Below are 14708 nucleotides of genomic sequence, written 5' to 3'. Positions count from 1 at the left end.
AGCTCATCATACTCTTTAGGAGTGAGACAATGGAGCTGTCCTTCATCTATGGACCTCCTTCCCCCAGCAGACATGTGCTACGTGGAACTGGTATTTTTGAAGAGTGGTAGAAGTCTTCCAGGAAAATATGCACTTCTAGATCATGTCCTTGGCCAAGAAATGTATCCTGAGAAGAAACTGGACATAAAAATTGAGCCAAATCGGTTTTGAGGTGTTTTTTTTTTTCTTAACAGGTTTTGATAGATCTTTGGAAGAAAATGTAATGTGAAAAGTATTCAGTAGTTGTTGAAAACACACAATAATCCATTTCCCTATTTTGTCTGTGGCATGTTACAGATCCTGGAAAAAGTTCAAATGGTTGGGAAGTTGTACCTGCAGCTTCTCAGTGCTGGCAATATCCTCTTCATTGACTGGAAGGCTGACATCTACTGCAATCCTCAATGCAAAGTAAAAGTTTACACAGAATTTGGAATTGCTGGCATCCTTGTTCAGAGCAACAGACCTGTCCTGGAGGAGCTGGATGGCCTTTGCAAAGCAATGGAGCACTGTCTGGTAGAGTGGAAGAAATATCTGGAGACTCAAAGGGACACCTACCATCATCTCAACCTGTTCACTGCACACCAGCTCTTCTACTTATGTAGCCAACTAGCCAAAGCCCACAATAGTGTAATAGAGCCACAGATTCTTAATATGCTTTCTGTCATAAAGCATGACATTAAAGCAGAAGATATTAGAAAAGCCCTGGAGCAAGCCCTCATGACTCCACTCGACTCTGTCAACACATCAGCAGGAGGCAAGGAGTCTGTTACCTGGCATGACTATGTCATTCGTTTTCCCCAGCTCATCAAAAACCTGGCTGAATCTGGCTACGATACGTCAGTGGCAAAGGCAGCCTTGCAGAGCTGCCTTCAAAACTCTGACATCACAGAGCAGAAGCTGATGAATTTTGCCTTTGAACGGGGCGATAACAAGGAAGAGGTTGAAAACCTGAGCAAACTGTATGATGAGCAGCGAGAAGCGTTTCTGCAGAAGTCAAGGAAGTTTAAAAACAAAAACAGAGAGGTTGACCAGGCAACTTTTAGCACCCTTGCTGAAGATGAACTGGCTACCTCCTTTGAGAGTTTGCCATCCATCTGTGACAAGGTGAATCTGCTCTGGGACGCTTACTGTAAGAAATTCACTGGCCTTGTGTCAGACAAGTACATCAGCCTGGATGTCTTCGGTGAAACACTGAAGCAATTAGCAGCTCTTGAAACCACATGTATCAAGAGAAGTTTACCAGTAGGCCTTGAAGCCAGGAAGCCTTCTCTCATCATGTGTAAAGAAGAAGAGATGTTACTCTACATGCTCTCCATTTACAGACACACCAAGACAGAACCTCTCCCAACGTATGATGAGGTCCTGGTGTGCACACCAGACACAGAGGAGGAAGAAGTGGAGCTGATTGTTAGGAGAGCTCTTTCATCTGATTCTCAGAATCAGAAAATCTACTGCTTGCTGGGTGCTGAGAAATTAGTGTACAAAGTTTCCAAACAACTGGAGTCCCACTTCTTCCGCTTGCTGCAATCTTCTACAGTCCCTGACTATAGGTTCATTATCTTTTGCAATGCCAAAGTGCACAATTCTTATGTTATCACAGCCTTCGACACCTACAAAGTTACTATCCCATGCTACTCTAACAGAGAAATCCAGGCATACCTGAGCACACATCTCAAAGTGCCTTGTGGAACAGCCCCTGTTGCTCAGGCCTTCGAAGAGCCCTATCAGCAGAATGTGAAGTTCATATTTTCAAATCAAGCAGGAATGGGTAGGTGTTAGTAGTCCTACTGTCAGTCATGTCTCAAACGAAGAGGCCTTGAGAGGAAAGTGGCATGCAATGGAGAGCCCTCCACTCTCCTTATGTGTTTAGTTTTGGGTAGTGAATTTTAAGAGGGATTTTAGGCTACCTGGAAAGAGTCCAAAGGGGAATGACAACACAGTCTAGAAAACACAAACTTCAGGGAGCTATATTTGTCCAATCCAGAGAGAAACAAATAATGGTCTGAGAGTCTGGGAAAGAGCAAGAAACAAGACTCCCATAGGAGTGAAAGTCAGTTGCCTAAATAAGCCCAGATGTCCTCTGAAAGACCATAGGCTAGCCCAGCTGGCCTCCACCTGCTATTCCAGAATGGAACAATTGTTCTGTAGGCCCTTTGCAAGCCTCAGCAGGATGTCTCATGCTTCCTACCATTTCCAAAACCTTTCAAGACATGTCTCTTTAGACAGCAAGGTTTTGTAGGGCATATCTGAGGCAAGTTGGTCAGAATCCAGCCTTCTGGCTATCTGTATTGGTAACCTCAAGGGGCTGGAGTGGGGACATGAATTCTGTTTTGTGATGAGCCGTACTGCTAAAACTGTGAGCACAGACTTGGAGGATGTCCCTCGTGACTGGGACTAGGTCCCAGGTATTGTTCTAAAGAGGCTATTGACAGATGGCCACTGAGTTTGGAGGGAGTTCAGATGTCTAGAGAATAACTGTCCCATGCACATGAAAGGGCAGACCAACTCTGAAGGTGAATCTTGGCTGTCTCTTCTGTTCTTTAGGGAAGTCTCTGTTTGTGGACAATACCCTCCAAAAGATCCGTGCCCAGCTGGGTGATTTACCAGTGGTTCACAAAACCATTAGGCTGATGGAGTCACAAATTGATTTCGAGTTCCTTCTGGAGGAGCTACTCTCTGTTGAGGGATTCCCAACTGAAACTCAGCCCACAGTCTTCCACATTGACGTGTCACCAGCGGTGAGTCTTTTTCTTGGTGGTTGAATGTGGAGTGTCCAAGACGTCATGGGTTTTTTTAAAGGAGGGTATTTGCACAGCCTCTTGTACTGGCTTGTTCTCCTTTACAGTAGTAGCATCAGGTGCTTAAAAGTTAAAGTGAACAGCAAGAGTTCTGGGTACAGTTTGGAAGCTCAGGTGCCTGCATGTTCCTTGTTCCATGCCCACAGATGTGGAAGCTGTGTGAAATGAATCCCATTTCATAAAAGCAATCTTTCCCCCTACAGTGGTATCAATCAGAGTGTAGGGCACTGGAGGATGGCTGACCAATCAGGTCAGACATAGAAGCCCCCATACACAAGGAGAAAAAGGAATGGACTCTCCAGCTCACATCCAGTCTTGTATCTCTCTGGAAAGCTTTATTTAAAGAAATGGTAGTGGGCTTAGGGCCAAGGGTGAATCCAGATGACCTAGTCCTACCTCGGAGGGCTGCAAAGTACCAAGCATTCAATCATTTAACAGTTGCAGCTGTCTCAGTGTGCTAGAATAGCAATTCTGCACAAGAACGGGAGCAAAGCTGTAGCCTGGCTGCAAGTACAACTACCTGCTGTGGGTAGTAGAGTAAGTGTGTTTTGATAGACATATCTTTCACCAGTTTTCAAATGTTTCTTCCCTGTCAGGTGTCAACGGGTCTCTATCGGCTGCTGATTGAGCTATGCATCCTAAGACACATCCAGAGTCCCAGCGGCTTGGTCTGGAAGTGCAAATCCTCTCATCTTTACTTGATTGAGTACCTGGCAAAAGGGAAAGGTGTTAGCAGAACAAGGAAACAAGAGGTATTGCTTTGGGGATGGTGTGCAGGTCAGAGGAATAGTGAGGGAGGATGTTAACATAACCAGGTCTTCATCTGCAATAAACCTGCTAAAATCCAAAGTCTTTTTTAAAGAGTGGAGTGATGGCTCATCTACATAGAAACAAGTAGTCAGACCATATGTTTACTCTGGAAAGGAAATGTAAGGTGCTGTGTGGGGTTCGGGCCTTTTTCAGTTCATTCCTGGTGTAACATAGACATCCCACATGTTCAAAAATAATAGAAGTCTCCCATATGAGAAATGAGGGAGGACATTCTAAAAGAGGAAACTAGGGATATAATGGAGAGTTAGAACATCCTGAGTGGCCTGGAGAGGGTGAATGGGGAGCAAGCATCTACCCTCTCTTCCAGCACAAGAATCAGGCGCATTAAACACTGTTAACAAGATCAGTTTGGAACAAATGAAAAGGGGGTGATTATTCATTATTCATTCATAAACCTGTGAGGGTCCCTGCCAAAGAGGGCTGTGTCTGCCCCCTTTGACAGGTTGACACAGATGTAGGGTGAGTCTGGCCAAGTATTTGGAAGTGAAAGACATTGTCAACATGGAGAGTACCCTGTGCTGAAATCTGTCTGTTTGGCGGATCATTTGGTGGGTAGAAATAATCATGCTTGCTCTATTCTAGTTTTCCATTGGACATCCACTCAGCACCAGGACCTTGCAGGTTATGGGCACATCAGTACATATCTGTCTAGGAGTATGCATGCAGGCTTGGACAAATTTGATCTACATATGATTTTCCCAGCTTCCAGACCTATTTTTGTGCAGAAAAAAAAGCTCTTGAACTGTAGGCAAATACAGAAGCTTGGGTAGCTGTACTCATTGTAACCCGTGCACTCCTTATTGACTTTGGTTTAGATGTCCAGTGAAACAGAAGAAAAGTTCCTGGATCTTTTTCCTGCAGTGAAATGTGTATCACCAATGCGGGTACTTGACTTGCTGGAAAACCCCTGCTCTGGTCGCCTTTCTGAAATGAAAGAGGAGCAGTTTGACCAAAACAAGTTGAAGACTGAAGCTTTCCAGAGGTCTTACCAGTACCTCAGCAGATACAAGAGGGAGGAAGACCTTGACCGTTTCTTTTTCATCCCTGAGAGGACTGAGGGGACAGAGAAAGAGTGCCTAAAGCTCTTACTGGAGTTCTGTGGAAAACATAACCCTTCCTGGACTGAGCTTAGCAACTTCACTCATTTCCTAAACTTCCAGCTAAGCAAGTGTGAGAAATCGGTTTTCTGTGGTCCAGCAGTCGGAGAAGATTTCCAGGGGTTTAAAACATTTGTGGTAAAGTTCATGATCACCATGTCCAAGGACTTTGCTGTGCCCTCTCTTGACATCTCTGATGAAAGTGTGGCAAGTGCAGAAAGTGATGATGAGGAAAACAGCATTATGAGACAGTACCAGCTAAGACGAAAATGGGAACAAGAGTCCCACCCCTATATAGTCTTCCATGCAGACAATGACTCCATGGAGTTCTTGGGTTTCCACATCAGCAATAACTTGGATGCTATTGATGCCCATTCTCAAGCTGTTTTGGAAAGGAATGTTATCAAACAGAAATTATACCGCACTTTGAAAGCCCAGCATGTTCCTTTCAATAAGAAGTTTGAAGACTTGCCCAGAACAATGCAGCTGGAGGCCCTCTGCAGAGTTTTTGGTGTGAGCTACACCCAAGATCCAGATGAATCATATCAGCTGACACTGGACAACACCATGAAGATGCTTGCCATTCACCTGCGGTTCCAGTGTGGGATCCCTGTAATCATCATGGGCGAAACAGGTTGTGGGAAGACAAAGCTTGTGCAGTTCATGTGCAGCCTGCAAAGGGCAGGCAGGGACATTCAGAACATGGTGGTGGTACGCGTCCATGGTGGCACTACTTCCAAGACCATCCACAAGAAAGTTAGGCAGGCAATTGAGCTGGCACGTATCAATGAAGAAAGGCACAAAGTGGACACTGTACTCTTTTTTGACGAAGCCAACACATCAGAAGCTATCTTTGCAATCAAAGAGGTGCTGTGTGATCGCAGTGTAAATGGAGAGAAGATTCTCACTGACAGTTTAAAAGTAGTAACTGCTTGCAACCCTTACAAAAGGCACACCAAGGAAACTGTAGAGAAACTTGAAAAAGCTGGCTTGGGGTACCGAGTCCAGAGTGAAGACACACTGGAGAAACTGGGCTACATTCCTTTGAGACAGCTGGTGTATCGGGTCAAGCCCCTTCCACCTAGTTTATTGCCCCTTGTCTGGGATTTTGGAGAGCTGAATGAAGAGACACAGAGCCTGTACATCAGAGAGATTGTAAAGTCCACCATGAAGGACAAGATCAGTATTGAAAATTTGGACATCTTTAGCAGTGTAATTTCAGTCTCCCAGAAGTTTCTCAGGAAGAAAAAAGATGAATGCAGAGTTGCCAGTCTTCGGGATATAGAGCGCTGCATGAGCATTACGCTTTGGTTTTATAAATTAAGAGACCTGCTATTTCCTCAGATTGATAAGAAGAAGCACGAAAAGGAGCCAGTCTTCAAGGATGCACATAGGGCCTTGGTCCTTTCAGTGGGAGCTTGCTATTATGTATCTCTGGAGAGCCGTGAAGATTACCTGCGGGAGGTTGCAAAATGCTTTTCTGTCCCTGCATCCGTGTTGCAGCAAGAGATTGAGCTTTGCCAAGAGGTATTTCTCGATAACATCTCTGTTCCTGAGGCAACAGCCCGCAATGATGCTCTGAAGGAAAACATCTTCATGATAATCATATGCATGGACCTACGAGTTCCACTCTTTCTGGTTGGGAAGCCAGGAAGCTCAAAATCCCTGTCTAAAACCATTGCTGTGGATGCCATGGAGGGCAGGCTGTCCAAAAGCCAGTTGTTAAAAAGATGCAAGGAAATCCAGCTGGTGTCTTTTCAGTGCAGTCCCCATTCCAAGCCAGAAGGGATCATCTCCACTTTCCGACAATGTGCACAGTTCCAGAAGGAGAAGAATCTGGATGAATTTGCATCTGTGGTCCTCTTGGATGAGATCGGCCTTGCGGAAGACTCACCAGAGATGCCACTGAAGACACTGCACCCTCTTCTTGAAGATGGATGTGTTGATGATGAAAACCCAGAACCTTACAAAAAAGTTGGCTTTGTGGGCATTTCAAACTGGGCCCTAGACCCTGCCAAAATGAACAGGGGTCTTCTTGTACTTCGAACTGACCCTAGCGAAGAAGAGCTAGTTAAAACTGCAAAGGGCATCTGTGCTGCACAGCCTCATCTTAAAAGCATTGAGAATTTATTCCCTTTCCTGGCAGAATTCTACTGCAAGGTCCTAAAAACACAAAAAACTGAGTTCTTTGGGCTCCGTGATTTCTACAGCTTGATCAAAATGATACTGTCCTACACCCAGGACAAGAAGTGCATCTCTCAAGAGGAGATCATTATAAAGGCCATTCAGAGAAACTTTGGAGGCTCCAGTGACATCAGGCCTGTCGAGCTCTTCCGAAACTGCATCAGTGAGGTGTACCTTCACCCTGACTTGGAAACCAGCCACACACTTCGTTTGCTGAAGGAAAATATGGGCAAACAGCAGGCAGGGCTCATGTCTCGATACCTCCTGCTGCTGACAACCAACCACGCAGCTTTCCACATCATCCAGATGACACAGCTTATAGATGCTGAGAACTGTGAAATCATATTTGGCTCTGGTTTTCCACAGGACCAAGATTATTCCCAGGTATGCCGGTCTGTCAGCAGAGTGAAGATCTGCATGGAGACAGGTAGGCCTGTTGTTCTTTTAAATATACACAACCTTTATGAGAGCCTTTATGATGCACTCAACCAGTGCTTCGTTACCCTGGGGGGAAATTACTATGTGGACCTGGGTCTTGGCACTCACAGAGTGAAAAGCCGTGTGAAGGATGAGTTCAGACTCATTGTGATAGAGGAGAAGAACATAGTCTACACCCAATTCCCCACCCCACTGCTGAACCGGCTAGAGAAGCACTGCTTGGAAATGAACACTGTTCTGAACTGGCAGCAGAAACAGCTGAAGCAGGACCTGCAGTCCTGGGCCAGGCTATTTGTCTCCATTGACAGCAGCAAGTTCTCCAACATTTGGTCCACCAAGCCCAGCCCCAAGGAACATGATGTCTTCATCGGTTTCAGTGATGACACATCTGCAGCTGTTGCTTTGGAGAGCACCCAGAGCAGGTCCTGGGGAGACCTTGAGCCCTATGAAAAGCCAGAGCTCTCTATTGCCAAAAGGAAACTTGTTCAGTGTGCAACCCCTGACTCCATCTTGCGCCTTAAGTACTCCCATCTGGATGATCCTGAGCAGATCCAAGACTTGTACTTCCACAAGCAGAAGCACGACAGCCTTCTTAGTGTTTTGGGAGAAACAGTTAACCAGCAGCCAAGGAAGGAGAGGACCACTGGGCTCTGCCTTCAGGTACGTGTGCTTCACTGTAAAGCAGTGAGAGTGATCTTTATTTTCCTGATGAGGGAAGTTGCCACATGACTTCCATCATGCCAGTGAATAAGTTCCTATATTGAACAGTGGTGGTCTTCTACCTGCCCTCTTTGGCTCGTGCCCCATCAGTTGTATCACACGTGTCTGGCTTCTGCCCTGTGGTCCTCTGCAGTCAGGGTGACCTCTGCTTCTCCTCTTGACCCAGATGTGGAGGATCTGCTAACAGGCAGGCAGTGGGTGCTAGCTCCTAACTTGTAAGGCTCTGGAGGTTTAAGGCTAAGACACACAGGGCATCAGTCATTGCCTGCAGACAAGTGACAAGCGCCATTGGTGATGCTGTGGGGATCCCACCAAGCCTCCAGTAGGACTTTAAGTGGTTCTGGCAATTCTGCAAGTCCTGGATCATGCCCACTGCCCCCTGACATCTATTTTTGGGAAGTGTTGTTTACACCAAAGAAATCATCCTAATCACTTCTCCAGTGACTGTCACAGGAACTCAGGAACCTGTGTTGCATAGAGACACCTAAAAGGGTAGCAGCTGAATCCCCAAACAGGATCTACAGTACTGGGAGCCCACAGCCTTGGGAGAGAGTCAGCCCAGTAGCGTCCCATATGGGGACTGTTGTGCTAGGCCCATAACTTTGCATGGAAAGGCTCTTCTAGCCCTCAAGGTTTGAAGTACTCATGCAAATCTCCCAGCAGGATTCATTTGGAGTCACTGTCTCACAGCATCTGAGTCATTCCTAAGGATGCAGCTCAAGTCTAAGTAAGTCACTTGTAGCACAAGGAATCAGGGTTTTTCTGGTTGTTAATAAGTCTCCCACCCTTTTTCCCTGTAAGTAGGGCACGTTCTTGGGTATTGCCTTTAGGAAGCACTTGAGAAGGTCCATAGGAGATCACTTCAATTTTCCCAATTGGTAATACAACCGCACAATATTTCCCTGGAATTAATTTGACCTTCACTGCAGGTTTCTACACATGCAAGACTTCTAAATGAGAGAGATTTAGAAAAGATAAGGAAGACACTTCAACTTCAAAATAAAATCCACTGCCTCTTCCTAAGCCAGTTCGACACTGAATATGCTTTCCGCCAGGAACTCAGGTGAGGAGAGATTTCCTTCTCATCTTTGTTTTTATAGATTGGGGCTTGGGGGAAAGGGGGCAAGAGGGAGCAGGGAGGGTAGAGAACAGAGGTGTTTTTATGAATAGAGGAATAACAGACCATTTCATTATCTGCAGGAATTTTTTTGCAGAATCATCAGAAGAGAAATTGCTCCTCATCCAGTTTCACTTTGAGGAGCCACAAAGCAGCAAAAGGCTTCTAGCTTGTGCCAAGTAAACATTCTTCCTTCTTTCTTCTTTCCTTATGTATTTCTTTAGTCAAGTGCAACGGTAAGGGAAGATGCAGTGGCCAAATAGCCATGGGATATAGCATTGGTTTTAGTGACCTGTTGAGTGGAGTCATTGCAGATGTTCTCATATATCCTTATATGTATATTTTTGTGTGTGCGCTCGTGCCTATGTTCTGTAGCTTAAATTTCCAGCCTGTGTTTGTTAAGATAAAAGAACCCTAACAGCTCAGCTTTCGTTTGTCTGAAAGAGCATCTTCTTCATTCTGGGAGCATGCTTTATACATCCTTCCCACATTAAAACCACCTTCCTCCAGCATGGTTGACTCACGCAGCACAAACTACTCCAAACAGGCGCCTAACACCATGTGACTTTTTTCCCTTTAGTCATCACACCAAAGGGCTTAAACTGACATCTGGTGCCATTTGAGACATCCTAGGGATCCAAGACACCTCTCAGGGCCGGCCTTCAGGAGATTTAAGCCTTTCTGGGCACCAGTGAGGGCTTGAGTCATTGACAGTTGCATTATATGAGGTTGATCTCAAGCCCTTGAAGTACATTAGTGACACACTCCCCCAGTCAGACACATCCTCTCTCAGTGTGATCCCTCTTACCCCCTTTCTCACTCATCTACATTTCCTGTTCGTATCCTTTCTTCACCATGTCAGCTAATGTGCATGTTGTCTCCTGAAATGCTTTGTTCTGGGTGGATTTGAGCTTTTCTAGAGAGGGACTTGAACTTTTCTGGTCCTACTTCTAGGAAAGCTATGCTGGGTTTTAGCCTGTTTCCCAGCAAGTCCTGGATTGGTCTGTGTTATGGCTTTTGCTGTCTAATTTGTCTGTATGTTTGTGGCAAATATTGCTAATGTTATTCCCATGATTGCCAGAAAGAACATATGATTGGGCAGAGACCCATACTTACAACAAAACAAATTCAGATTAAAATAAAAATTTAGTGTTCAGTAGGGAGGGAAATTTGTCATGAAAGAGCTTGCTGAGGCATGTGACTAAGTCATTGCTTGGAGAGGGTGTAGGGGAGATAGATGGACACGAGTCTTGAAGTAGCCAACACCATTTTGGCTCTTGGCCTTGCCAGAGCAGGGCTGGGCTGAGCTTCTGTCTTCCCTTTCCACCACGGCAGAGCAGCCACACCTCAAGCTGTTGGTCTTTCTAAAAGCTCTGCCTGAAACCTGGAGAGGTGGGGGATGGCTTTGGGAGATTCTCTGCACAACTGACAGAAAGAATGGACTTTTTAGCCTCTCTGTCCTGATTCTAGGTACTGTATCACAGATGAGAGAAGGAAATCAACAGGCACAGGCCCATCACATGTTGTCCTGACTATTCAAGTCCCACGAGTTCTGGGAGGCTGCAGCTACCTGGCATTTGACAGTGGTAAGGTTGAAATTGCTACTTTGGATCAGGGAGAGAGTGGGAGGGAAAGGAAAGGTTGTGCAAGGGCAAGAAAAAGGATCCGGGGAACTACACACTGATCCCTGGAAAGATGATGCAGCAAATAATCCTGGAAACCTTTTCCAAATACATGAAAAGCAATAAGTCAGCATGGATTTATGAATGGGAAATCAAGTCTGAACAAACTGATAGCTTTCTCTGATGAGATGACTGGCTTGGTGGATGAGGAGAGAATGGTGGATGGTGTTTAACTTGACTTTAGTAAGTCTTTTGACACTATCTCCCGTAACATCCCCACTGGCAAACTAATGAAGTATGGACTAGATAAATGGGCAGTGAGTTGGATTGACAAGTAGCTGAAATGCTGCACTTAGGAGGTTTTGCTTAACAGCACAAAGTCCAGCTGGAGGCCAGTCACTAGTGGTGTTACCTCAAGGATAAATACTGGGGCCAATACCATTTAGCATCTTCATTAATGACCCAGATCATGGGACAGAGTGTACCTTCAGTAAGTTTGCTAATGATACAAAACTGGGAAGAGTGGCTGATACACAAGAGTGTCATTCTGCCATCCAAAGGGACCTTGACAGTCTGGACAAATGGGCTGACAGGAACATCATGAAGACGCTTCAGTGGTGTCCCATGACAAGATAAAAGGCAATGAGCACAAACTGAAATACAAGAAATTCCATGCAAACATAAGAAAAAATTTCTTTATGTTGAAGGTGGTCAAACACCTTTTGAGTTAGAGGATCATTTTCTTCCCTAGTCAATGGACGAGAATGACAGTTAGGGCATTTGTGCCCATTAGCACTGGGAAGGGGGAAACAGAATGATACAAGAGAACTGTGTCCTCCCTCAGAGCAAAAAGAAACAGGAGGTGGTAAATCTTCCATCTCTCAATATCTTGTTATCCAGGCTGCTGGTAGGCCAGGGCAGCCAACGTTTATTGATTTTTCTGGGTGGGCGTGGTACACAAAGGAGAGCGGGTCAACTGTTCACAGGAGTTATGTCCAGTACTACTTTTTCTGTCATGCTTACTGCCTCCTCAGGTGAATGGATGTCGATCCACTTGGATGAACTGATGCCCCCAGACAACTTTACAGCCAATCTAGGCCAGCTCGCCAAAATGACTATTGCTGAGATTTTCATGACCGCTTTGCAGGGGCATCTCGCAACAGGTAACCAGCCACTTGCTTTTCACCCACTACGTGCACAGCCCTTCCTCTGAATCGCATTTGCTCCATCTATGGTGGTCTGTGGAGGCACCGGCCCTGGGTCTCAACAGGATTTACTGTACCTGCAGTTTCTGGAGTCCTCACAGTACTGCATTTTTTTCCTCCTAATCTGCAAGCTGTGACTCTAGGGCAGCAGGGTACCTAAGATCGTTCTTCAGTTACAATAGCAAATTGTACTGCTGTGGCATTCAGCACACAGTAGACACACACTTATTCACTCTGATTTCCAGCAAGTCTTTCTGCCTGCCTTGCCCAAATAAAACCACTAAGTGCTCCTGATCTGGTGAGTTCAAAGCCAACTCAGTACATCCCTGCCATTATTTTGAGGATGTATGGACAAAGGGAGGCAGGACCACTTGAGGTGGACTCCATATCCTGTCCTGGCACACTTGCATTTGCTACAGGGTGCCAACCAAAACTGAGATCTGGTTAATGGTCAATTAACCCCAGAGAGGACAAAGTCCAGGTTGAAATTTCTTAGACTGACAGCTTTGCAACCTCTTGTTGATTGTTGAGAGACTCCAGATGCTTCCTTTGGATAGCGGTATCTATTTTTCAGGTTTCTACATTTTTTACAAAGCAGTCTTATGAGGGATTGTGATTTCAGGTTCTCCCAAGGAATCTGCTGCTCTTGAAGATCCAGACAAGTCCGGTCTTTTTCCAGAAGAAAATGTATGATTTATTTCTTTTTTTCTTACTTCAGCTGCCTGACATTACACAGGAACTGGTTTAGGAAACAACAAAATTCATAGGTATTTAGGGTTCCAGTTATGCTGGTCCCTGGTTCGGATACTACATTTGCCACAGAAAAAAGTAGTTGCAGGTCTTTGTGAATCAGACAGTGAGGGTGAAGTGGTCCCCACCCTAGCACAAAGCCAGAGTTGGCACATTTAAGCCTTTTGTGAACTTTCACAAAGCATGAAATATCTTTCCCTATTTCTCCATCCCTTGCCAGGGCTTTTAGCACTTCTCTGCAGTGTTGGGATTGATTTACTAAGGATGCGATAGTGAAGTAGATGTATACCTGGGAGTCCGTTGTGTCAAGTTAAGTAGGAATTGACAGAGCAAGTGCAATAGAGTGTTAGGCAATATACTGATCTCCCATCTTTTCCATTTGCAGCTCCTCAGCATGGACTCTATGATCAAACAGAGCATCCAGAAAGCCGTGATCCAGCTGGAAGACAAGACAGACAACAGTCGACGTGCCACTGAGAGAATTACCATTATTCACAACTTGCTTTTCCAGGATCGTGGTAGAACAACATGTAAGTAAAAACCAATGCCCAGAGCGGGTTGGGTTTTATATTTATGCATGACTGCATCTTGCACATTGCAAACCATGGAACAGGGGAATGAAATGAGTGTTTTAATGATCTGTGCTGGTGTCTGTCTAGGCCAACATTGGGGGAGGTCCCAAAGGAGAGAGGACTAGGTTTGCTTACGGCCTGTTCTGCTCTCCATGTTGTGCATTCTCAGAGACTGTACTGAAACATCCAGTATTTTGCATGAGATTTGATGACCTTGGTAGAAAAAGCTGAGGTCACTTTATATTCCCATGACTATTTCAGAGTCCAGACCCACCCAACTGATTTTTACATAGAATTGGTATAAATTATTTGTGCAGATGATATGGTGTCTTGATAGAAAACTGTGGCTTCAGCAAAATGGAAAGGGTCTGGTTTCATTAGAAACCAAATACAAAAATCCTTGTAGGTGCATTTGGAAATTATTCTTTCCTGCATATGGGAAGACTTTGTCACTGTGGAGCATGACTTGCTCTTCTTTGAGCAATAGGTTCCTGTCAGGTGCCTAGAATGTTTGTTAATGACTGAAGAACAAAATAGACCATGTTGCCACTTCAAAAATGTGGTGAGTCTTGGAAGTTCTTGTGGTCACATGGCAAAACCAGAATTTATTCTGTACTAAATTTTGACTATAAGAAAATGTCACTCACAAAAAGAAGTTTTCTTGTGATTGCATAGTGACACCTTCATGCCTCAACATAATGCAGGATGAATTTTGCTTGTGGTTATATCAATACTGAAATAAAAACAATCCCATCAATTTTATTTTATATTCATACCAATGCCATACAGATAAGAACAGGACGTCAACCCTTCTGCAGCACTGTGACTATTCTTGTGACATACATACAATTCTAAACATTTCTCCATATCAATATGAATATCATGGTATTTATACACCAAAGAACCTAATTCACACCATTATTTTTAAAAGATTGAGACAGAGAGAAGTGGATTTTCTTTCCTCGATCAAAAATGGCATGTCTTTACTAAATGTTGCCCCAAAAATCAACTCACTAGAAATAAAGAGGAAAGGGAAGACTAGGGTAGAATATAAAGCCCCTGGATTCTATTGTGGAGGAAAACCATGACCTTTCATAGTGGTCACTTTCTATGACTGGCTTTACTTTGACTGGAAACTTTGCATGGAAACACCTTTCATTCAAATGTTTTAATAAACATCGTATTATAATTAGTTTCTAGTCATTTTATGAGTGTGCTGAAAAGGAGAATTTGCCACCTTCTGCAAGAACGTGAGAAAATAAGCCTTGAGCCAAGGGAGTGGGTTTTCCGCAGAGCTGTCTCCAGTGAGTTCATCCTTGAAGACTCTTCATTCAG

At 44.7% G+C, this 14708-nt stretch overlaps 1 protein-coding gene across 1 annotated transcript in view; it reads left to right on the top strand.

The window, feature by feature from the left end:
• Positions 1 to 14708, top strand: part of LOC141462875 (E3 ubiquitin-protein ligase rnf213-alpha-like) — a 64501-nt gene that overhangs the window by 25512 nt on the left and 24281 nt on the right. Inside the window, exons 28-38 of the mRNA XM_074145015.1 lie at positions 337 to 1807; positions 2584 to 2777; positions 3434 to 3589; positions 4484 to 8047; positions 9037 to 9170; positions 9308 to 9403; positions 10695 to 10810; positions 11881 to 12009; positions 12674 to 12738; positions 13187 to 13331; positions 14567 to 14708. Coding sequence (XP_074001116.1) covers positions 337 to 1807; positions 2584 to 2777; positions 3434 to 3589; positions 4484 to 8047; positions 9037 to 9170; positions 9308 to 9403; positions 10695 to 10810; positions 11881 to 12009; positions 12674 to 12738; positions 13187 to 13331; positions 14567 to 14708 — 6212 coding nt within the window. The remainder of the gene's footprint in view (positions 1 to 336; positions 1808 to 2583; positions 2778 to 3433; positions 3590 to 4483; positions 8048 to 9036; positions 9171 to 9307; positions 9404 to 10694; positions 10811 to 11880; positions 12010 to 12673; positions 12739 to 13186; positions 13332 to 14566) is intronic.

This window comes from Numenius arquata, chromosome 1 (assembly GCF_964106895.1).
Source record: "Numenius arquata chromosome 1, bNumArq3.hap1.1, whole genome shotgun sequence".
NCBI lineage: Eukaryota > Metazoa > Chordata > Aves > Charadriiformes > Scolopacidae > Numenius > Numenius arquata.
This window is presented reverse-complemented; position numbering and strand designations above follow the sequence as displayed.